Below are 26710 nucleotides of genomic sequence, written 5' to 3'. Positions count from 1 at the left end.
TGGACAATCATTAGTAATGGAAATTCAGTAAATTTGATAACTTATATGGAACGGCTCATCAAGAACTTATTTACGTTAGACTTGAACACAACCATATTGTAGTCAGCTGGAAAGCAGGAAAACGGAAGACAATTCCACAGGCGTGCAGTTCTAAGAAAGAAGCTTTGTTCATGGAATCTACGTTTAGGTTTAGGCACAGATAAAGAGAGGGGGGAATTATTGATAGTGTTTTGAGCTACACGAGTGTTTCTTGTGAAAATAACGATACATCAGAGACAAACTCGCAACATCTCTTCTGTGAGATAGAGGTTGCAGGGAAGAGAAAAAGGACATCTCCTACGAGGCTACGAAGTCTATTTTGAACTCTATCAAGGCAGGACAAGTCCTTTCTAGCAGCTCCTGCCCAGATGTGGCAACAGTATTCCATCCTTGGACGTACCTGGCTCTTATATAGATAGAGAATTGCATCAGCAGTGAGATATCTACCGGATTGATAGAAAGATCCCACCATTTTTCCAGCGGCCTTGGCAACAGATTTGATGTACGTGTTTCATTTAAGATTAGGAGTAATGGTCAAGCCAAGAAGCTTATCAAAACTTGAGGCCTCCTGAAGACGAGAGCCATTCATTTCAATTGATGCCAGATGTGGATCAGAATGTTAATGATGTAAAGAGAGAAGCTTGGTTTTAGATGCATTAAAAGTAACCAGCCACTCCTTTCCCCATTGTACTATGTGCTCAAGGTCAGAGGAGAGAGAATCGGAGAGAACTTGGTCGTTTACCGTCTTAGATGTGCTACCATAAATGGTAGTGTCATCAGCATAAATGTCTATGAATGATGTAAGGATGTGATTTGGAAGATCATTAATGTAGATCAGGAAAAGAGTTGGGCCCAGGATGGACCCGAAGGACAACAGTATTAATACTGTGAGCTTCTGATTTTTGCCCATCAACTACTACTATTATGAACCTATCAGAGAGAAATGATTTAATAATTAAGACATTTCCAGCTATACCATAGCTGGAGATCTTGTGAAGTAAACCTTTATGCCATACCCTATCAAAGGCCTTAGATATGTCAAGAGCAATTGCCCTAGAAAGGTTTCCTCCATCGAGAGATTTGCTAATCCTATGAGATATAACTGTAAGCACATCTGCTGTAGATCTAGCAGAACGGAAACCATATTGAGTGTCACTAAGAAGATTATTTTTGTTGAGGTGGTTGATTACTTCTGTATTTAACACAGATTCCAGCAACTTACTCATGACGCACAGGAGACTTATTGGCCTGTACTGAGAGGGGGATGAGCGATCACCTGAATTCTTAAATACAGGGCATACTGATGAGATTTTCCAGGGAGATGGGAAACTATTCTCCTTAAGACAACGTTTAAACAGTTTTGTAAGTATGGGTGCTAGTTCAGGTTGCAGTTTTTTGAGTACTATAATTGGAATACCGTCAGGACCAGTTGCTTTACTGGAATCAAGGTTTTTGATTAGCTACTAGTATTAGTAGTAGGGGTCTACGTTGGAAGTTGGAGAACCGGGTTTAATCGTGTATTTTTTCTTGAAACTTGTCATGTTGAAATTTTGGAATTTGTGGACTAGGTCGTCAGATTTACTTAGAGCAGGGCAGAGAGGGGAAACTAAGAGAGAAAAAGAAACGAAGATTTTTTTTTTGTAGCTCATGATAAGGTAAAGCCGTAACAATTACCCACTAATATGGCATCGAGAGGCACCACCAGAAGCTACTGCATGGTCCAGAATCCATTCACCAAATGGCAATACAGCAGCTCTAGTACTCTGCACCTGCTGATAGGACAGCCTCCTTAGTGGTTAATCCAAGGTTCGGGTCCCTGCGGATAACGTCAGCCCAGATAAAACGTTTACCTCCAGCACCCTTACTAGTGACATGGCTACAAGGATAGACATAGAAACAGAAAATTTCCGTCATCTCTGCCAACTGTTCGCACAAAATACTGCCAACTTTCTTTTCTGCCTTTTCGTCGTGGGTTCGAGTCTGCCTGTCTACTACCACTTTTTTTTTTTACACTTCCAAACACCCAGGCAATGCTGGGCACCCAGGCTAGTTTAATATAGATGCTAGTGTGGCAAATTACTTTATATGTGTACAGATAATAAAAATCGTTTAATATTTATAGTTTGATTTTTATTGTTATATTCAAACCACTTGACACAAAAGTACTCTATTTTCATACGTATACATATATAAGAAACAATACAGCGGAAAAGAAATGTTTACCCGATATAATCAAAGGTAAACTTCAATGTAATATGAATATTAATATTTATATAATAATGAATTTATCCCAACCAAATTAAAAAGCTCAATACAGACACAATAGAAAGTAGAGCTTGTTATAAGAGAAAATAAAGGAATTTAAAACTGTAAATTAAAATTTACAATTTATTATTCGACAGAATACTTTAAAATTGTTGAATAAATAAGGACTTTGAAAATTATTTTTGGATTATTCTGTCGAATAGTAAAATTGTAAATTTTTATTTACAATTTCAAATTCTTCATTTTCTCATATATATATATATATAAATATATATAGAAAAATATGTATATATATATATATATATATATACATATTTTTCTTCAGAAGTTTTGGTTGATGCACCCAATTCATATGGATGTGTATTTTTGAAATCACAACTTTATAGTATATAAGAATCGATAGAAAATTGATTATAATAATATATACAAAATTTGCATAAATTAAAATATCATAATTAAGCATATTTTTTCACCGGGCTATACCGGGTGCCCCTGCTAGTTTGGATTATTAGGACTCATATTCTCAACTTTGTTTAAATTCCATAAAAATTTCCAAGTTGGAAAAAGTGTATCTGAAGGTTGTTGGTACTTACATTGACTGAAATGATGTAACAATCAAAATGAGAATGCTAGTCCCAAATAATCCAAATCAATATTTAACTAAAGAAAAAAAAAAAAAAACAAGTGAAGCATGCATGGTCCCCCGTGAGTGCACAGTGAACAAGGCATAAAAAAATGACTGTTCAGCATTGCCCCCCCCCCATTTAGCCTCAAAAGTCCCCAAGGCCTTAATATATTTAAATTTGAGTTCAGCACAATTTAAAACTGCTAAATAGACCTACACCGAAAATTTTAGACAAATATGGTAAACTAGTCCCAAAAATGGCTCTAAAGGAGCCCCTAGGGCACACCCAAGAGTTATCGCGAAGTATAGATAAACAAAATTATATAGAAATCAGTTATTTACAACTTTTCAGAAAAGTTTTATAAAAATCCAAAGCATCAATTTTTTTTAATAAGCACAAAAGTGTCAATTTTAACCCGAAAGGCACTTCTTGGGGGGCAACTGGAGTTTTCCCGGAAAATCAGTTCTGTTACTTTTTACTCATATCATGTTTAATGTTTGCGCAAAATTTGTAAAAATTCCAAGGTGTAGTTATTGGGAAAAGTGCGGACAGACAAACGGACACGGGTGAATTTACTGATCCACCCTCGTTTTGTCGGAGAACCAAAAATCAATTAAATAATCACTAAACAACATGACTTACCTTTCTTGAATTTTTTTACTGGAATTTTCTTTAGATGTCGACTTGGCAGTCGGGATCGATGCCTTCTCGCAGCATTTTGACATGATCTAGCCATCTGCAAAGAAGATGTAAATCCAAAAATCAACATCTTTAACAATATTTTTTTGTAGAGCAAGTTCAACAATTGAGTATAATTTTTTTTAAATTATTTAATTAACAGAATTAGAATTTGAAATAAAAAAAATAAACAATACTCTGAAAGTTTCTATGCATAAGCTTTACATTAACAAAATTGTGTGACCACGTTTCTCGCATCTACATAACTTTTACATTATTTTTTTTATTTACAATTAATCTATCATTCAAGTCAAACATGCAATCGTATAAAGAACTAAACAATTTTTAAAGAATTCAATGTAATTACAAAATTAAATCTACCCGCATGCATTTCCATTTATTTGTAAATAAGTCAGCCATTTTAATCTTTCATTAAATTTTTAAAAAAACATGAATTACTTTGTGAACCCTAGGAATTTGGAAGCATTTAAACTGTTGAATATAAAGTCATTGAAACTGGCTTTAAGATTTTTTTTTTTTTATTGCAAATCCTCATTTAATTAAAAGATTCAAAGTTTTGGAAGCGATTTGCATCCAATGATTTTATAAACAGAAAAAAGTTAAAACAACATCATTAGTTATAGTCGTATATATAAAAACTTGCTCATGATTTTGAAAGTTTTTAGATGAGGATTTATAATTTGTACTATTTGTATTCTTTGGACTACTATTCTCACCTGGGTTACTGTTTTCAAAATAAAATTGGAGCAAATTATCACCATGGATTAAATAGGGGGTTCAGTTCTAAATTCTACGTAGATTCATGCATTTGGCATAAAGCTTCCAGATTTTAAAAAGATGCAGTTGAACTGGTAAAAACATTGTGAAAATAACAACCAAGATGAGAATAGTAGACCAGACAGTTACTTTTTACTAAAATTTTACTAAAACAGTTTCTTTTCGACTTTCCCTAAACAGAAAGTGGAAGTCTTGCCAAATCTTACCAGAGTTTTACCAAGGAAAAGTCCCTTCTGTGTAATACAAATGCCAGTTTAATTTTCAAACTTTATATAAAAAAAAACTAGTCTTTACTTTGAAATGAAAATGTTTTTAAATTTTTAATTTCAAATGAAGACTTTATGTAAACTTTTAAAATATATTTTTATATAAAACTACTCTGAAAAGAAAAAATTTTCCACAGTAAAAACAAAAAAGTATATTTTGATTACAACATCTATATATTTATAAAACTCTACGAACAGTTTTCCCATCCTTGCTTGAATCTTGTCCACCATTGTAATATCTATATATCTATAAAAGTGAACGTGTCTGTCTGTGTGTCTGTCTGTGTACATTTCCCTACGCAATAACTCTGTCAATTTTTAGTCTATAGACTCGAAATTTGAAATACCGGGTACTGAGATTTGGGAAAATCGATGTGACGGGTGTCAGCCAGAAATTTGGCTGTTAAGGGGTCAAATTTCAACGATTTGACCTTTAAGAACTCTACCAAACTCCTCCGATAATTTTGGGTCTAGACACTTGAAATTTTAGATATAGGTTCCTTGAACCTGGATCTAACTTAATAAAATGATCTGAGCCCGAAACTATAAATTTTAAGGGGTCATAATAGGGGTCAAAGTTTTAAAAAATTAACCATTTTTTTTGTTTTTTTGCACAGCATACACCTCCAAACACCCGAGCAACGCCGGGCACCCCTGCTAGTATATATATATATATATATATATATATTACTCTTTTTTATATATTTTTATATGTATCTCCATATTTCTTATTTGATCTTTCTTCTATCTCCCTTTCTATTTTTTTTTTTACCCTTTTCTGTTTTTCTCTCCTTCCCTTTTTCTTTTAATGATCACCATTATCAATTTTGGTTTCAGTTTCAATTCTAGCTGATGGCACTCAAATTATATTTTTTAATTTTAAAATCACGACTACATATTGGGTACAATATAATATGAAATAATCAATAGAGAATTGACTCTATAATAATAAATATGAAATTTGTGTAAATTTAAAATAACATATTTAGGTGTATTTTACAACCTGGCAATGCCAGGCGCACCTGCTAATGCTTTCTTAAAAATAAAACTATTCTAAAAAAGAATCATTTTAAAGCAAAGACTAGTTTTAATTTTTTATGTAAAGTTTTAAAATTAAACTGGAATTTACATGCGTATTAATCAGAAGGGACTTTTCCTTGGTATAACACTGGCAAGACTTCCGCTAAACAAGATGCAGAAGTCAAAAAGAAACAGTTTTAGCAAAGATAACTGTCCAGATAATCCAAAGAATACAAAGAATAGCTCCATTAATAATTTAATGACCAAATGATATTATAATATACTGAACTTTTAAAATCTTATTTAATAAATTAAGTAATAATTTGGCAAAAAAACAAAAACAAAAAAAAAACAAAAAACAAAAGAGCAAAATAAAAATGATAGTAAAATGACTCCCGAGCAATGCCGGGTAGGTACATTTAGTCATTTTTATTTTACATTTTTTATCTTCTTGAGAGAATTATGCCGATAAAAATGACTTCATTGTGCAGCAATGTCGTTCAAGCTACAAAAGACAAAAAACTGAATAAAACACACATTCACTTATTTCTAGATTAATGCATGCGGCCATTGCAATCTCCATGAAATAACACTTAAAAAAAAAAAATGTCAGAATACTATTTCAACATTTTTTTTATTAAACGCAGTATCTTTTTTTGAATATTCAGCATTTTTCTATTTTTTTTTTTTCATTATTTATGTCAAAATACTATTTAATTTGGGGGGTGGGTATTTGTGCAGTTTAGTAACTGAAGTAACGTGTGACTTACAATTAAAAAAAAAATTTTTTTATTTAATATTAATCAGAGGTGCATTAGCATTAAGTAAAATGAAAAATCCTAAAGTTTAAAATAAATTATAAAATTAAATCCATCAGAATGCATCGGTTTATTCATAAACAAGTTGTTCATTTTAATCTTAACAGTTAAAAAAAAAAAAAAAAAGAACTTATGCTGAATACGAACAGTGCTAAAATAATATTTACAAAGCAATTCTTAACATGGGGAGAGAGACTTTGTTAACTTTGCTGTACTTTTATCTAACAATTTTATAAATAAAAGATATCATAAAAATTGAATTTCACTTGGAAATCTTATCTAAAAATAGCATGGTCTGTAAACTGCACAAGTACATTTTATTAAATGTACAATCCTATTTGAAGATCAAGTATTTTTCTTTTAATTTCTTTTCGGCATTTCATTTAACCGTTCTCCAACACACTGGTCTTATTTGCAGTAAGTTTAGATTCTTCTAAATTCCCACTGAAGTATTAATACCAACATTGACTCTAAAAAATGCACCCCCTCTCCCCATCCCAAAAAATTAAATGTCATCTATGGAAAATCGCTAATAAAATTCATAATCCTTTCATTTCATGACACTTTTTTCAATACTAAGTAATTTTGAGTGATAATGGAGTTTGATAATTACATCATGAAATACAATTCCAGTAAAATCTGACGTTTAATAAAAATCAAATGGAAATCTCAAACAGATAAAAACCGCATTTGTATTGTTTTTTCCTGTAGACAGAGAAGCGTCATGTACCTGTTATTTATTTACACAGACTTTTGCTGATTTTTTTGGGAGGGTGAGGTTCAACTACCTAAACAAAGGTTTAGTCACTAAACATTTTATCCTTTTAATTTTAGGGTTTTTTTTTTTTAAATCAATTATTTTATGAAATGTTTTTCTTAATATGTTGTAAAAAATGAGAATGGATACTGATGAGGTTCAATGAAATAAACATTCAAAGATCAAAGTTTGAGCTCATTTAAACATTAATACTAAAAAGCAATTAGAATGAATAAAATGATGAATAAAATGGCTTGTCATCTGCAGACAATCTGAGTATGATAATGCAAAGTGTGGATGATATTTGTTTACAATTTGCAACTGTTAATTTAATGCATTTTTTTTTTTTTTACTTTCATTGGATAATAAAGACAAACTGATATCAACATTAAGCAACATTGTGCCTAGTCAGTACGAGATGGGTGACTATTTGGGAATACAAGTCTATATGTAGGAGGATGTCAACATTACCTTGCTGCAAGTACTGTAAAAACCGAATGTTGTCATCTTCCCTAATCCGGATATACATGCAACTTGTGAATCAAATATTCCCTTGACACTTCCACCTTTGGAGGAAGCTGGCTCAACTCACCTAGAATGAATGCCGCTGGTATCATCTGCGTCTTCATAAAACTAGTGACTATATTTCCATTTTTTTTTCTTCCCCAGAATAATTGATTATGGGCAAATTTTAACTTTCATATTTGTGGAGTAGACTAATCTCTCCTTTCAATCCGTGCCGGAGGATAAATAAGATTTAAGACTTCCTTAGCATAAGCAGGGGGATGATATAAAGGGTCAGAGAGGAATTGAAATATTCAGGATTAGATCAAGACGTAACATTGTGAAGTTCAGTGAAGATAATGTTATGCCAGTTCACTTCTTTCCTAAGGACCTCAAAGCTAAACCCCATACGATGACACTTCACCTGATTGCAATCCTCAAAACTTCTTTTTGTGGGGCATGGTATAATAAGTCATCAATGGATCTAGCTGCAACATGAAAAAAAAGCTAAACACTAAGATCACTTAAGCTTTGAGCGGGAAAGGTTAAGTCAGAGATGATAATGTAGCTGATCCCGAGGCCATTTCAAGACTCTCACCAAAGGCAGGTTTGAGTGAAATCAATAAGACATGTCATGAAGGCAAGCTGAACTAACTTGAATAAATCCTAACAATGATCTTGTAAACAAATATCGCCTGCACCCTGTCATAAGTAAAAGTCATAATATAGATTTCATAAGAAAAAGCATAAGCAATATAGATTTAAAAAAAAAAAATCTCCCTTAGTATGCATAAGACATTTAATTAAATCACAAGAATTTCATATTTTTATTTAATAAACACAAAAATGTTAAAATTTAAGACAAAACTAAGTTTGAATAAATCTTAAAAATAATCTTGCAAACAAATATTGCCTGCACTGTCATAAGTAAAAGTCATAAGTAACATAATAAAATCATAAGTCATAACTAATACAGATTAAAAAAAAAAACCCTTAGTTAATTGGTTGGTTAGTTGTTTTTGTTTTACGGCATATTAACCCTTTTCAGGTTATTTAATGCCGAATCCAAAGATTTTGAAGAAAATTTTTTTAATAGAATATATTTGTTGCTTTCAAGTCGGTTTCTATTCAACCCATAGTTGGAACCCTAACAGGTACTACCACTCCGGGTCAGAGTGGACCTGGGAGCAATGGCAATTAAAGGGTGGCTCCACACTCCCCAAAGCCCGCAAGCTGGGGCCTCACCACTGGATATAGTTTAAGGTCATATCCAGGACCAAAAAAAAAAAAAAAAAAAAAACCCTTAGTATAAATAAAGCATTTAATTCAAAAGAATTTAATATTTTTATTTGACACAAAATAGTTAAACTTTAATGAAACTGTATATAAAAAACTAATTCTTTAAACGGACAAAATTATCAATTGGATTTAAAAAAGTATAAGGTTTTACAATCAGAGATACAATTTGCTGAATATTACTAATATTATATGAAGGTGACACATAGTATGTTTTTAGTATATTGAGACTTTGCAGACTGGTAATAACAACAAACACAATGTTATGATGAAGAAAAGTTTACTAACAAAAGTATATTACAGAATTATGCATCATAATTATGCAGCCATAATTGTTTTTTTTTTTTTCATTTTCTTTCTTTGAAGATTGAAAGATTGGAATGCTGGGTATGAGTCAGCCAAACCAACTGCCAACATTGCTCTGCTTTTTATTGAAACCAACCGAGAGCTCTTTTTAGTATCCTCGCTGTTCCCTTAAGTGCAATTGTCTGGATCTCTTTTGCACTTAGTTCACCAAGAATATTAGTTAGGTAAGACTTCAGATTCTTCTTCATAAGCCTGCTGGCACCTATAATAACTGGTATGATTGACATCTGCCCAAGATTCCAGTTTCTTTTCATATCACACACGAGACCTTGGTATTTGGTCTGTTTCTCTTTTTCAGCTCTGTTCAGACCTCCATCATTAGGGACACTCACGTAAACCAAGGTTGCAACTCTCTCTGACTTATTCCATACTAACTATGTCAGTTAGACAGCAGCATTTTCAAGGTAGGTGACTGTAGGGATTACATGGTCATACACAATGTTTAGTCTTGTGTCTGGGTAAGTTCATTTATTCCTGAAATAGGTCGACCAGCTTACACCATAAAACATTGTTAAACAGAAGTTATGTTTACTGTTGACCAATTTACCTGTGCATATTATTATTATGAAAGCAAGAATGTATTGAAATCTGAAAATGTTTAAATACAACACTTGAGTACAGCTTAAACCTGTTGCCTGGGATATAATTGGAGAGAGAGAGAGAAGGGGGAATGTTGAGGAGTTGGCCTTAGCTGTAGTAGCAGTTGCTGTATGGCACCCTGTCTTCTTTACAGGGCATAATGGGACTAAGAAGAGGAGAAAGCGAATAGGTAATATGATAAAGTGGGGGGGGGAATGAAAGAGAAGATGAAAAAGGAAATTGGAAGATTAGCAGCCAACATTTAGTTTTGGTTTGCCAAGTTAATGGACAGTCGAGTTTTTGAATTAATAAGAATCAAGTGTGGGTAGCCGGATCGGTTTTGAAAAACAATGAGAGAAAAGAAATGATAATAAAAAAAACAGGGGGAAAAATATGTATATTTAATAAGTGGACTCTACCGAAAAAAATTCCCTTTTGAGCAAATCTTTCAGGTAAAATATAAATATTAATGTTGCACATCTGGGTATTAATATTAACATATCTTTATCCAGGTCACAACATAATAAAAGAGTTACAAGGCAGGTTGGCTGACAAAAAGTCTACCTCTACAGTAAATTGTAAGCTTTTCCATGAATGTTTAATTTGTGGACAATAGCCAACCATCATATTTCTATGTTAATAAAACTATTAGACAAGATCTCCAATCCCCTTGCCAAATTTTCACAAAAAAAACACTCAACTAGCTACAACTACTATATAGGACCCCCCCCCCCACTCTATCTGTGCCTAAATCTAAACATTCCATGAACAAAGCTTCTTCTTTCCCAGAACTGCCCGCTTGTGGAACATTATTCCATTGGTCTGCTTCCCAGTTGAATACAACATGGTAGCCTTTAAATCCAATGTAAACAAGTTCTTGTTGAGCCAACCTCATAAATAATCAAATTTTAACCAATGTACACCATTACACAACCAGCTTACATTTATTAACCCTTATCCTTGAGTGGTCTTCGGGCCTTGATAAGTAGTGACTTACAAGCAAAAAAAAAAAAAAAAAATCTTGTGTACGCATGTGTTTTCTTGACCATACATAACATTGATAAAATACACATTAATTTTTTATTTTTTATTTACTATTTAATCAAATTTTTATTACTTCCATTCCATGATTTGAAAGTCACTCAGATGAACATGTAACAAGTTCAAATCACAAATTCATAGTTCACAAGTGTACAGCAGGTCATAAATCTGCGAAAGCAATCAAAAATGCTTGCCGTACAAAGGTGAAGGCACAGAACAGTAAATAGTCGGTTTACAAAATCTCGCCTGGTACGGTTGCTAGATTGACCTTCTTAAAGCTAAATTTGATTTATTTTACCTTTCTTATAAAAGCGGTGTGGGCTTGCATTTTGTCTTTTTAAAATTTAGCTTAATCTTGATCCCCCCCTCCCTCTCTCTCCTCACATCTCACTTATTTTATGTAAATATCTGTCTTATACACTTATTTACCTCCTCTTCGAGCGGTTAAACACAAGTACTAGGTAAAATTCTCTTGTAAATGACACTCTTCTGGAGGCTGATATGAAAACCATAATTGCAAATTATTTAAGACTTCTACTTGCTCATAGCTGACGGAACAAGAGCATGCTAACGTTGTGGATTAAATAAAGAGCTCCATCTGAAATTTCATGCAGATTTCCAAGTTTGACAAGAGACGACCGAAGAAGATCAGAGGTCACATCAGCCAAAATGTTGTGCAAATAACATAAAAAATGAGAACAATAATCCGAATAATCTAAATAATACAAAAAAAGTGTAGTTTAGAAAAGTCAGTGCACTAAGAAAAGTGTTCTGGCTTACAAAAAATGCCCAAGCAGCCCCATTGGCATTCCCTAGTAAGGGTACCTCAGGCAATTAGCAATTAATTAACCCTCTTCTTAGAGATAGATGGTAAAGCCTGGACACAACCATACCTCAGCCTAACAAAAGCAAGTCCACCGTCAGGCTGATTACCAAGCATGTATTTTAAACGTGTATGAATACTAACTCAAACTGTGCCAGTCGTTATTATAGAAAATGTTAGAATTAAGTCATATTTATAAAACGGAAAATTTTTTTATGGAAATCGCACTAGACAAAGCATAAAGCCACTTAATGATGTAAGGAGCTAACAAGAACGAAAGATGATCATTGCAAAGACATTATGTCCCCCATCATCAGGATACGGTTTGAGTATAGTATCCAGGTCTCTTCTCTAAATCTAATATGTCATATCCAGCATCTGGATAGAGTTCAAAGATTAGTTACTCGAACGGTGCAAAGTCTATTGGATCTGCCCTGTGAAAGGGGACTCAAAAAGTGTAACCTTTTCTCTCTTGAGCACCAATAGTTACGCATCTGATTTTGGTCTACTATCGCATCAATGGGCATTATGATAAACATTGAGATCTATTATTCAATTCTGCACCAGGAAGAGCTCTACACAGACACTACAAGAAAGTATTTCATTATTGATTTCAATTGAACTAAAGAAAGGTTGCTTCCTCAATCAGAAGACATAAACCTTGGAACAGATTTTCAAGTGAAGTAATAAATGCAACAATGCAACACATAAAGGTAAATTTTGAAAGGTGCTGTATTCTCTTCCGTGTACATTTCTACCAGAAACAAAGACAGAGAGAGACTGAGAGAGAAAGAGAGTAATAGAGAGAGAGAGAGAGACAGGGAGAATGATAGAAAACAGAGATAGACAGAAAAGACAGAGAAATAGGAAAGAGAGAGAACAGAGAGACAGAGAGACAGACAGAAAATAGAGAGAAAGAGAGTAACAGGAAAAAGAGATATACAGAGACAAGAAAGAGAAAGAAAAGAGACAGAAAAAAGAGGGAGAGACAGAAAACAGAGAGAGGAAGAGAAAACAGAGAGAGAGAGATAGAGAGAGATAGAGAGAGAGAGACAGAAAACAGAGACATAGAAAGACAGAAAACACAGAGAGAGAGAGAGAGACAAATATGACAGAGAGAGACAAATATGACAGAGAGAGACAAATATGACAGAGAGAGACAAATATGACAGAGAGAGACAAATCCAACAGAGAGAGACAAATCCAACAGAGAGAGACAAATCCAACAGAGAGAGAGACAAACAGGACAAATCAGAGAGAGAGAGAGAGAGAGAGAGAGACAGAGACAGAGACAGAAAAAACAGAGAGAGAGAGAGACAGAAAAAACAGAGAGACAGAAAAAACAGAGAGACAGAAAAAACAGAGAGAGACAGACAGAAAAAACAGAGAGAGACAGACAGAAAAAACAGAGAGAGAGAGACAGAAAAAACAGAGAGAGAGAGACAGAAAACAGAGAAAGAGACAGAAAACAGAGAGAGAGACAGAAAACAGAGAGAGAGACAGAAAACAGAGAGAGAGAGAGAGAGAGAGAGAGAGAGATAAATTAGAGAGAGAGAGACAGAAATCAGAGAGAGAGAGAGAGAGAGAGAGACAGAAAGCAGAGAGAGAGAGAGAGAGAGACAGAAAGCAGAGAGAGAGAGAGAGAGACAGAAATCAGAGAGAGAGAGAGAAATCAGAGAGAGACAGACAGAAATCAGAGAGAGAGAGACAGAAATCAGAGAGAGAAAGACAGAAATCAGAGAGAGAGAGAGAGAGAGAGAAAGAGAGAGAGAGAAATTAGAGAGAGAGAGACAGAAATCAGAGAGAGAGAGAGAGAGAGACAGACAGAATACAGAGAGACAGTAAAACAAAGACGGACACAGAAAACAGAGAGAGAGAGGGTGAGACAGACAAGTAGAAAACAGGGAGAAAGAGGGAGCAAGAAACAGAGAATCAAACAAAGTAAAGCAGAGCCAAAACAGGCAATGTTAGTGAAGATATGGAGGGTTTTTTTTTTCTGTAAAAAAAAAAAAAAAAAAAAAAAAAAAAGAAGAAAAGAAAATGCGGATTTTTGATAATTGTTGCAGAACTCAAAAGGTGGTGGTTTTAAAAAATTGATGACTGGATTTCGTGGCCGCACTTTCACTGGATGTTGGCAACCTTCTTGTGCTTTCTTGACAACCAATGCAGATGACAGAATCAAGTCAGTCCAAAAAGCCATCTGATGCCAATTCATACAAATTTACATCTTGGGGATGTGAATTCGCCACCAGACAAAATGTTGACGCCCACTTCAAAGCCAATGATACACGAACAGAAAGACATCAGATGGCGCTGCTGCAAAGAAGGAAAGGGTGCGTTATTTGAGTAGTCGGGTTGTTTGCATACCTGACTTACCATCACAATACAACCCATCATTAGACAGCCTCCCATAATTGCTGCGAATGGAATCAGGTAGTTTTTCATATTAAAAGGGAGATGCGGATCCAGTACCACCGTGTAGCTATGAAAAAAAAAACAAAAAAAAACATTTAAGTTCCATGAATCCTCTTTCACAAGATAGTTAATCTATTATATAAAAGCAAAAATGTGTGTGTGTGTGTGTGTGTTTGCATGTTTTCTGTATGTTCGGCAAAGGCTTTTTTTAGAAGGGGAGGGGCGTCGCTCATTCTTACCACTTTTTATATACTCACTAGATTACAATATCTCCAATTTACAAAACGAGGTCGTCTCTAGCTTTTATTTCAGCGACTTTTATGTTACAAAATTCATGCTGCGATTTCATTTCTCTATGGCGTGATGTTTGACTGAGAAAACCACACGATGACTTTCATTTAACCGCCTGCTTTTTTAAACGTTTAATTTCAACCATTATCACTTCTCTGCCCTCGTAGCATCATGGTAAGTTATCAGGCTATTCACCTCAAGCCTACCTCCCTACAAAAACTCTTTCTTTCTTTTACACCTACAAACATTCGGGCAATGCCGGGCACCACCGCTAGTCTATTAAAAGTGAAAATGTGTGTGTGTGTACATTTTTTTTTTGTATGTCCGGCCAAGGCTTTTTTTTGGGGGGGGGGGGGTCACTAAATTTTACAACTTTTTATATACTCCCTAGATTATAATATCTCCGATTTACAAAAGAAGGTCATGCCTATTTTTTATTTGAGCGACTTTTACACGCTATTTTTGCGCTATTTCTTCCTCTCCGCGTGTTCCTTTGGATTTTATGCATAAAGGTGAAACCGATTCAAAAAAAAAAGAAAAAATCAAGTTGTTGGCCTTGAAGGCAATCAGCTTTGATCATTGTGGAGAATACCCCTTCATATCAGACTATTGCTATTCATTAAGACAGTGCCAGAGCTCCCCCCCCTCGATGGTGGAAATCTAAAAGCTTAAAACTGGCTTACAGCCAAACTTGAGTGCATGATTTTGTGAACTCATTCACTTCCACTTTCTGCATGTCAACTTTTTAATCGTTAAATTAGAACGTTTTTCACTTCCTGTCCTGTAGTAGCCGAGCAGTAAGATGTCAGATTGTTTTTCACTTTCTTTTCCACCTTCGCGTCAAGGCCTCAGGTTCGAGCCTACCTGCCTACTACAACTTTTTTTTCTCATCACACACCTACAAACACCCGGGTGACGCCGGGCACCCACACTAGTTTGATTTAAGAAAATCAATTCTATCTCACCCACCATTTTTGAAAAACAAAATCTCAAAACAAAAAAGACAATAATTCAAATAATGCCTCCGTATTCCAATTAATTGTTTAAAAATGATTTTTTTATAAATATAAAACTACTTGATCAAATTTTCATGATTTTTGGAATATGATATTTACGTTTTGTTACAAATATGTACATCAGATTTTTTTTTTTTTAAATCATTTAATATACAGTGATTTTAGGACAAGCATTACACTAAAAGAATACTTGTCCCAAAATGGGTAAAATTACAAATCAAACAGCATTCACCATAGGCAGTTTGAACTGGCTTCCTCCAAAGAAAGTTTTTAAAGAGTACAAATTCACAAGTGATTTTCAGTTATCCCAGTTCTTGTAGGGAGGTGTCAACATCCTTCTACATACAGTGCTAAGTATTTCCAAATGTTCACCCCTCTGGTACTGACCAGGCTCAACATTGTTTAATTTCAGTGAGCTAACCAGAACTGTTGTATCAACAGGTAAAATTAATTCCAAATATTCAATATATAAACAGTTTCTTATAACTTAGCAATGTTTTCTTGGATCAACAGGCTCTTTTGCAGTTTCTACAGATGTAGATGGTGTCCACTTGTGAGAGCTCTGTTGCAGCCATCTGCCGTCTGTGATCTCTCCTTCCATGGCTCGTCTCTGCTCTCCTTACTCTTCATGGAGCATGCTTTACAGCTCTTCTCCAATGGCTGCGGATTTCAGTCATGGACACCCAGCCTGTTAGTTTTTTCTGTTTTTTTTTACGTAGGCATCACCACTTATCAAGACCCGGGGGCCACTCGAGGATAAGGGTTAAAGAGTGTACAGTAGTCAATTGGACAAAATAGTAATTGTTAGTAATGGAAATTCGGTAAATTTGTTAACTTAAGTGGAACGGTTCATCAAGAACTTGTTTACGTTAGACTTGAAGACAACCATATTGTAGTCAGCTGGAAAGCAGGAAAACGAAAGACAGTTCTACAGGCATGCAGTTTTAAGAAAGAAGCTTTGTTAATGGAATCTACGTTTAGGTTAAGGCACAGATAAAGAGTGGGGGGAATTATTGATAATGTTTTCAGCTAGACAAGTGTTTCTTGTGAAAGTTTGGTGAGGGGGGACCATAGATTGAAGCTCAGTCAAGTAATTGCCCTGAAAATAACGATAAAGCAAAGACAACCGCAACATCTCTTTTGTAAGAAAGAGGTTGCAGGGAAGCGAAAAGGACATCCCCCACAAGGCTACAAAGTCTATTTTGAACTCTACCAAGGCAGGATAAGTCCTTTCTAGCAGCTTCTGCCTGCTCTCATGTCTTGCTTGCAGATATCCTTGTAGCATAGGACAGATTTTCCTGCTAGTCTGAAGCCGGTTGCAAGCTTGTCATAAACAATATCCTTTGGGATTGTCTGTTGACCTGGTGTTTAATAGCTATGGATCAAATCCAATGCAAATCTGAAATATTTGAATTTTCAAATGGAAAGTTGTACTCATATTATACCACCTAAAAGCTCTTTAAAATACACACAAAAAAAAAAAAAATTTGGAGAATATTTATTAATTGATCTCTAATACTTATTAAAATTTCAGGAAAAAAATCAGAGGCATTCAAATTTTCACAAATAGCTGCCCCCTCTTTGCCTTCTTTGTATAAAAGTAAATTTAACTAAATATAGCTCACATTTTGCACTCTTATGTTAAATAGCTGTGTTTCAAAATTCATAATGATCAGTTAATTAGTTTATTATAACTGAGAAAATGATTTTATGTTGATTTGGCAACAGATTTGACAAGTCTTCCATTTCAAGTCTGAGATAAAGGTCAACCTTAGAAGTTTATCAAAGGAGGTTAGCTCAAGCCATTCATTTAAACTGGGGAAATATGAGAATGTGAGCATTGGTGGTGAAAGGAGAGAAGCTTGGTTTTAAATGTATTAAAATTGCAGGATATGCTCTAGATCAAAAGAGAATCAGGAAGATCTTGATCACTAATGTTCTTCAAAGTGTTGCTATAGATGGTGGTTTTATCTGCATAAATATTGATGAATGATCTTAGAATATGATCTGGAAGATCAGTAGCACAAATCAAGATGATTTGACCCAGACTGAATTCTTGAGGCATTCAGACATTGATAATATGAACTTCAGACTTATGCTCATCAACAACTATTTTTATAAAATGTGAGATTTGATGGTTGAGAGGACATTTTCAAATATTCCACAGCTAGAAATCTTATGAGATGGACCTTTATGCCAAGCCCAATCAAATGTCTTTTATATGTCAAGAGCTATTGCTCTAGAAACGAGGTCACTGACAATAGATTCACTAATCCTGTGTGATATTACCATCAGTTGTTGATCTTGTAGGGCAAATTGTGAATAAGCTGCTTTTGCTGAGGTGATTGACGACTTCGCTATTTCTCACAGATTCAAGCAAGTTACTCATATAGGAGACTAATTGTTCTGTCCTGAGAAACAGGAAAATGATCTCCAGTAATTTTAAATACTGGGGAAAGTGGCGTTTTCCAAGGTGTTAGGATGTATTTCTCGTTTAAGCAAAAATTGAAGAGTTTTGTAAGAATAGGAGCTACTTGCAGTTGCAGTTTTTTTAAGCACAATTATTGGAATGTTCTCAGGTCGGGTTAAGTTTGATGGCATCACGATTCATAACAACCATGACATCATTATCATACAGTAAACAAATCTACTTACCTTTTCCAAAGAAAACAATTCAAACTTTCACATTACATTAAAAACTAAAATGTAAATATGAAAACAAAATTTAATATAAAATGACGTTGATAGTATGTGCTTCAGACTCCCACCCTATTTACTTTATAAACCTATCTAAGAGAAAGGATTTGATGATTAAGAAGGCATTTCCAGATACGGTGCTTGTGCATAAGTGACTGTCTAAAAAATCTAAATGTATTTTAAGTAAAAACATGACTATGTACTTACTTGTCATGTCAAAATTAGTTTTAAAAATTCCAAATTGATCAAGTAGAAAAATAATTACAAATAAAAATAAAATCTATCGAATAATGCAATTTTATCGTATTTGTTAATTTTGAAGAGTTCTCAGAAATGTGGGGCGGTAACTGTAGTCTCCAAATTTGGCGAAATAATTCTACTTCTTAAGCAATCACTACGTATATATGTTTTGTTATGTATTTGTTCCATTTTTATTATTCAAAATTAGTTATTAGTTTTTTTTTTCTTGAAGTTTTCTTTTTTTCCTGTATGACAAACTGACTTATCTCCCTTGTTTTACTTTTTAGCATTTTAAGTTAGAAAATGTCAATTTTAAAACAGCTATTTTTCTTTTTTTTTTTTTTTTTTTTTGTGTACAAAATAATTCTAGCAGATCCTCTACTCTATCAAATTTTGTAATTTTTACTAATTTCAACATGACATGTAAATATGTAATAGCGTTTTCATTTAAAATGCATTTTGTTTAAGTTTTTTTTTAGATATCCACTTATAATGTACAAGTACCTTAGATATTGAGAAGTAGATTTGGGTGTATATTAACTTCTATCATATCTGTGGGTACCTAACTTCAAAAAGCAGTAATAGGCAACAGACTTATATAAAAACTTAGATTTTTATATATATATATATATATATATATATATATATATATATATATAAGTGATAAAAGTGAACGTGGCTCTGTGTGCGTGTCTGTGTGTGTACATTTCCCTACGCAATAACTGTCAATTTTAAGTCTACGGACTCGAAATTTGATATACAGGAATTGGGAAAATCTTTGTAATCGGTTTTCGGCCAGAAATTTGGCTATTAAGAGGTCAAAGTTCAACGATTTGACCTTTGAGAACTCTACCAAACTCCTCCACCAATTTTGGGTCTAAACACTTGAAATTTGAGATATAAGTTCCTTGGACATGTATCTAACTTAACTTTATTTGAGCCCAAAACAATAAATGTTAAGGGGTACTGATAGGGGTCAAAGTTAAAATTGACTGCTTTTTTTTTGTTTTTGCTCAACATACACCTCCAAACACCCGGGCAATGCCGGGCTGAAATGCTAGTATATATATATATATATATATATATATAAGTAAAATTGTCTGTGTGTCTGTCTGCTAAATAAAGAATAATGGGATGTGTCCAACACTTATTTTCCCCACTATATATATATAATATATATATATACATAATACTAAAATAGAGCTCAGATTTGCTCGGGCTCTATTTTCTGTTCATAACTTTTTACACACACACACACACGTGTGTGTGTGTGTGTGTGTGTGTGTGTGTGTGTGTGTGTGTGTGTGTGTGTGTGTGTGTGTAAAAAGTTATAAACAGAAAATAGAGCCCGAGCAAATCTGAGCTCTATTTTAGTATTATGTACTGCTATTATATATATAAAAAAAATGAAACTGTAACCATTTTCAGTTTACATTAATCAAGATTCGTTTGACTATCCATAACAATGCAAGCGTGAGAAAATAAGAAAATTCTTTTAAAATTTGTTCAACCTTGACATAAAATACTTAGTGCAAAGTAAAAATAAATATTGTTTTTAAAAGTGAACACTGTGTGATTCCGTTACATACTTACTCTCGTCGCTGTGTGTACTGGTAGAACGACGCAAGGTCATCTCCACTGTGCCAGCCGACAAACACCGATGGGATCTTCACTTTATTACCCACTAGATTAAAAACAAACAAAAAAAAAACAGAAATATTATACAGAGGCTACAAATTAAAAAAAATTAAAGAGAAAAGAAAAAATTTAATTTAACCCATAGCCAATCAGTCAATAGAACTTGTTGCAGTTCATCTAGGTGTACTTGCTGGAAATTTCTGCAAAAAGTAAACCAAATCCTAGATTAAATAATGGAGTTATTTGCTGTTCTTTTTATTGTTTCTATTATTTTAGCCACCAGGAGAAAAAAAAAGAAAGAGAACAATATCTCTACAACCGTTATTATCACTAATGCTGAATGATATCACTATCAAATGAGCCAACTACTCATGTATCAATGAGATGAACTGCTGTTTCTGTTTGAAAAAGATTATATCCTGTTTGTGATGTTCAAATAACTCTCCACATAACGTTTTATAATTTCCTAAAAAAAAAAAAAAAATTCTTATAAAATTTCAAATAAAATAAAAACTTATTTTTTTATTTTTGTTATTAAAAGTGCGAATAAAGACTGTTTTATTTTTTTTCTGCATAATTTTAATTTTTATTGTATATTCTTCAATAATGTCCATTTGTTATATTTTATTTAAATAAATCACCTCACAATAGAAACACTGAAGAACAATAACAGAGAAGGAAGAGAGTTGCTTTGTCAAAACTTCCGGCAGTAGCCATGCTGAAAGTACATTAGCTGACTATAACCATTTATTCTTAAAAAAAAAAAAAAAAAAAAAAAAAAAAAAATCACAAATTGGTTAATATGGACTTTCTGTTTTATATAACTGGAATGGTAGATGTTTTTAATATTTCAAGAATAAAATCTCTTTTTCAAAAAGAAAGAAAAAAAAAAAGACATAACTTAAACCCTGACCTGAAATACCACTTAACCCTAAAAGAAACACCACCTAACTTTCACATATTTCATCAATTGAAATTGAAAGAACAAGTCACAAAGTTTGTTGAATAAATCTAAAAAGGATGAAACAAAGTTATTTGGTACTTCCGTATTTATGAACTCGAGATTCCCACAAAGTTACTCGGGTGTGCCGGGCAGATGACGGGAAGAACCGGATATGGTCTACAAGTAGTTTTCTGGATAATAAAACATTTTTTTTTTTTTTCCAATATATTACTTAATGAATTTCAGTGGTTGTCGCAATTCTTAACAGAGAGGAAGGTTGCAATAATTTGTATTTGTAATAAGGTTAGTCTGGTCATTCCCGGTTATTCCCGTCATCTGCCAGGCACGCTAGAGAAACTTCATGGAAATCGCAGGTTCACAAATGCAGAAGCACCAGTTATTTTTTCTTAGAAGTTTTGCAACAAATATCACATCAAATGTTGATATCTGGAGCACAAACTTGACTTGAAAGTGTTTAAGATTTTAATTATTTTTTTGTTTTATATACAGAATATGAAAAATATTTTTTAGATATGATTTTCAAATTCAATTTTTATGCTATCTTTCATTTATTAAATTATTAGGTAAAAACAAAAGAATAGTTAACAATGCCCTCACCATCCCTGTGTGAAAAATGGGTTTCTAAATAATAATACCATTATTTAAGCACGGTCCATATTCTACTTAAGTATAGTTTATTTTTTTAATATTTCAATTAAAAAGGTAGACCATACATGTTTAAACAGATACCAATATGGCAGGATCACATCAACACACTGCTTCTTGTTAGATCACTAAAATTAAGCAACGGTGAGTCTGATCAGTACCAGATGAGTAACCATTTGGGAATACCAGGTGCTGTATGTAGGAAGACATTGACACCTTTCTACAAGAATGGAAAAAATCTAATGTCATCTCTGACAAGAATATACATGCAACTGAAGACTGCTTGTGAATTTAATATTCCCATGACACTTCCTCCTTTGGAGGAAATCTGTTCAACCCACCTAGGGTGAATAGCGATTAAAAAAAACAAAAAAAAAAAAACAAAAAAACATATCAACTACTTCTGATCATATTAAATATAAATAAAACTTATTATGTCAGGGGTGGGGATAACTAGTTTGCTGTAAGATTTTTTAAAACTTTCCAGCTACCTGCAGCCCTTTTCCAAGTCCAATGTAAACAAGTTCTTGTTGAACCATCCCTTTAAATAATCAAATTATAACTAATTTCCACCATTACTGATCATACAGTATTGTTGCACCATCCATCTGATATTCTCATTAACCCTTATCTCCAAGTGCTCTTTGGAACTTGAGAAATGATGACTTCCTAAAAAAAAAAAAAAACTTCTGGAAGTGTACACATTCCTCTTCAGACTTATTAGAATCATATAAAAATTTTCCTTCACCTAACCTAGTTTCCCTACCAAGGTTTGTGAAGTTAATATATCTGCTATTTAACGTATAGCAATTAGGATTCAAACCGTTCTCCAAGGTTATTAGTTCAAATGAACGCAACGTCCTTGACAATGTAAACTTGCTTTGCCAAGCTCACTACCGACATTGAATTTTTGAAAAGTAATCAATGCATGATAATAAACAAGAATGCAATTAATACATGAAATTAGTCGGAGGATTACATGTATAGACTCTGAATCAGGTTTCTCAATCAATATTCATTACTTGGAAATCGTAAAATTTAAGATGCTGCAGAATTTTTAAAAAAATCCATAAATGTTTGAGAGGAGGATAGAAAATTTGGATTATACAGATTACTATTCTCATCTGTTATTTTTGAAACGTAACAGTTAAAGGCACTTATTAACATTATTATACTGGAAGTTGATTTTTGTTCGATTGTTTTACGGCATATCAACCATTTTCAGGTTACTTAGTGCCACATCCAGTAATTTAAAAAACTTTATCCTTTAAGCTTTTTTTAAATATTGTTATTAAATCTTTACTCCTGGTGTTTAGTTTGGTTGTTTTGTAGAATAAAAATTGTTTTTGCTTTTGACTTTGCAAAATATGACTTTTCGCAAAGGATTAAAAACAATAACGTCAATATTTGGTGCATTTTAGATCAAGCCAATATCTTCAGACAATCTGATCAGATTGTCTGAAGATATTGGCTTGATCTAAAAGAATAACAAACTAATTAACCCTTCTGCTCAATCATGGCCGATGGAACAAGAATAATTTATCCTTGATGGATTAAATAAAGGTTTCAGTTCTAAATACTGTAAAGGTCCTCCAAGTTCAACAAAAATTCTCAATGTTTTTGAATTTTTGAGATAACAAATGATAATTCGTATTATTTGGACTTTTGTTATCATCAAAATGAGACCAGTAGTCTGAATAATCGAAATAATGTGAAATATTTGAAAAAAAAATTGGAGGTTACATTAGTCAAAAGTTGCGGAAATAACAATCAAGATGAGAATACTTGTATAACACAAGGGTAAATACTTAAGCATATATTGTCGTTTTATAAAATTATTGAGAAAAAAAAAATGGAACTAAAGTCTGATATTAAATGGGTGCTTATGCAGAATAAGAACTATGCTATCATTGGAATTTTCCAGGTGGTTTACATAAAACGCCAGAAAGTGCTGAACGAAAAAGTTCTGGTCAATGTTTTCAATGAAAAATATATTCTGCTATTACAAAGACAATTACTTGAAATTTAAATAAATATTTTACTTGCCTGAAATTTGAATTTCAAGCAATTAAATATTTGTTCATTTTCCTAATATTGCGCTGTGATTTGGCTTTCAAGCGCACTTGATGTGTATTATACTTATTCAAATTAAATCAACGTTTCTATAATGGAACTCACACCCTTGACACTTAAGTTTGATGAATAAATATTTATATTTTCGAATAACAAACAACTGATAGCAACCAAAAACTTTTTAATGATTTTTTTTTGTTGTTCAAAGGAAGATAAATATATATATTTTTTTTTTGTAACTAACCAATGATAGTAAATAAATGTCTTCTTAAATAATATTGGCTGCTGCAATTTCATTGGTTTAGTGTTTTGGCACTTTTTGGCATTTTACATAAAACTACTCAGAAAATTCTGACAATAGCATGACCCTTATTCTACATAAGTGAAATAAACGTCAATAAAAAAAAAAAAAAAAAAAAAAAAAAAAACAAACAAAAAAATAACTCAGCAAAATAAATTTTGTGTCTGGTGTCTTAACTATTCTTATATTATTTAATGCTGGGACTAGTAGCATGCAGATATCTGGTAATGTCTGGGGCAAAGTTTTTAATTGTATGTCTGAAAGACTTGAGTATAAGTTCTAGTACTAAAAAATTTTCTATCGTTATTTTCATAGCAAATGCTCCACTGAATTCCAATCTATGATCCCCCCCCTTGCAAACTTTCACAAAAAAAAAAAAACACTCGACTAGCTCCAACCACTATATACGATTTCCCCCACTCTCTAGTTGTGCCTAAATCTAAACACAGATTCCATGAGCAAAACTTCTTTCCCAGAACTGCCCGCTTTTAGAACACTGTTCCATTGGCCTGCTTCCCGGTTGAAGTGTAAAAAAGTTCTTGTTGAGCAGTCCCCATAAATAATCAAATTCTACCCTATTTACACCATCAACGATGACTACGCTACAATCTTACATTCGTTAATCCTTATCCTCGAGTGGCAGACCCTGATAAGTGGTCAATCCCAAGTAAAAAAAAAAAAAAAAAAAAATATGAGAAAGGGAGATAGTTTGAATATAAATATGACAATGTCCAAACCTCTCACAGAAGAGATGTTGCGAGCCTATCTTTGTTTTATCGTTATTACTATGGCAGGTGCTCGTCTGAGCTCCAATCTCTGATCCCCCTCGCCAATCTTTCACGATAAACACCCGTCTAGCTCAAACCACTGTCAAAAATTTTCCCCACTCTTTATCTGTGCCTAAATCAAAACGTAGATTCCATGAACAAAGCTTCTTTCTTGGAAGTGCACACCTGTGGAACTCTCTGCCGCTTGCCTGTTTCCCTCCTGACTTCAACATGGATGTCTTCAAGTCCAACATAAACAAATTCCTGATGAACCGCCACCCTAAGTAATGACACTTTGTCAAATCTCCAATAATAATGAATACTGCAACACTATCCCATTGATTACTGTACACAAAATAACCATTATCCCCTAGTGGCTTCTGGGCCTTGATAAGTGAGGACCTTCATGTAAAAAAAACAAACAAACCTATTTTGAAAATTCTTATATTTTCTTCAGAACAATTTCAACAACAATCCATCCATCTTAACAGTTTATATGGATGGAGGAGCCCCTTAACTCTCCGTGGTGGGGGTGCCACATTATTTCATGCAGCATGTCTTGAGCAAGAATAATTTACTGGGGCTCATCTCTATGCTCTCGAGCACATACATCACCTGATATTACTAAATTGTCACCCATTTTAGTACTGACCAGGCTCAATGTCGCTTAACTTTGGTGATCTAATGGGAACCGGTGTGTCACCGTGATTATGCAGTTCATATATACTATGTCATATGCGTTAAATTCAATACGGCATTAATCAAACCCAATGTCTACTTACTTGTCTTCCTTCCAACCTTTCTCTATTCCTTATTCTATACATATTGATTCGATAAAAATAGAGATCTTTTCACGGGTTAAATGCGATAGATGTTTACAGTAAGCTGAAAGACAGTTGTTTTTTTTTTTTTTTTTTTTTTTTTTTTTTGTAAATGTTATTCTGCTTTTTCAATGAATTTTCACCTCTTTTCATTTTTTTCTATTTTATTCAACGAGTAATTCTGCAAACAAAAGATAGAAATGTCTTCCAACTAATATCTGAGTTATGTTCTTAGATACACCACAAACAAAAAAAAATGTAGGCATTCAATATAAACAAATTAACATGGTGAAAACCGGTCACAACAATAATAATAAAAAAAAAAACTCAAATGTCGATATCTTCAATGCATTCATTCGTGAAAATACACAATGGATATTAAAAGTTGATTTGAATATATCTACTAGGATCTTTAAACAGTTCTTAGAAAATTAGGATACACTTATTTAAACAGTTATTCAAACAACGTATGCACAAATTTAATATATATATATATATATATATATATATATATATTAGTCTGACTGATCCAAATAATGCAAAAGATTGTATTAAAAAAAAAAAAAAAAATGCATATTATTGCTAGGCTGGGAGATCCACATATAAATGGCATTTTAAAAAAAAAAATATATATTCATACTAGCAGACCACTAGCTGTATCAGAATTTTTGTAGGAATTTTTGACACTCCTAACACGAAACTGCGAATAAAATATAAAAATCTCGTAATTTCTCTGTTAAAAGTGGGTTATTTATTTTCTTTATGGATTATACTTCCAAAATAAACTATTACAGTTGTTTTAAAAGTAATAGAAATATTTTTTTTTTTAAAACAGTAATGAATTTTCCGAACTCAATATTTTTCAATTTTTAAACTTTAAAAATCTATCAAAATTTTTCTATTGATTCTATTTTTACGATATTTTCAGGGTCAATGTGAAATTTTATGTTCTTTCCAATAAACCGA

General features: G+C 33.1%; 1 protein-coding gene across 4 annotated transcripts in view; it reads right to left on the bottom strand.

Moving 5' to 3' along the window:
• Nucleotides 1-26710, bottom strand: part of LOC145287807 (E3 ubiquitin-protein ligase RNF13-like) — a 287508-nt gene that overhangs the window by 43459 nt on the left and 217339 nt on the right. For 2 of the 4 annotated variants that reach the window (XM_080135655.1, XM_080135653.1), the window contains 3 exons: nt 20129-20219; nt 14253-14358; nt 3573-3666 (listed from right to left, as the gene is read on the bottom strand). In XM_080135655.1, coding sequence (XP_079991781.1) covers nt 3573-3666; nt 14253-14358; nt 20129-20219 — 291 coding nt within the window. Of the gene's footprint in view, nt 1-3572; nt 3667-14243; nt 14359-20128; nt 20220-26710 lie in introns of all 4 variants that reach the window. The other 2 variants (XM_080135654.1, XM_080135652.1) reach the window with 1 other exon arrangement.

Source organism: Euprymna scolopes, chromosome 11 (genome assembly GCF_053919585.1).
Source record: "Euprymna scolopes isolate OS-2025 chromosome 11, ASM5391958v1, whole genome shotgun sequence".
NCBI lineage: Eukaryota > Metazoa > Mollusca > Cephalopoda > Sepiida > Sepiolidae > Euprymna > Euprymna scolopes.
The sequence above is the reverse complement of the archived record's forward strand: the minus strand, read 5'-3'. Positions and strand labels throughout refer to the sequence as shown.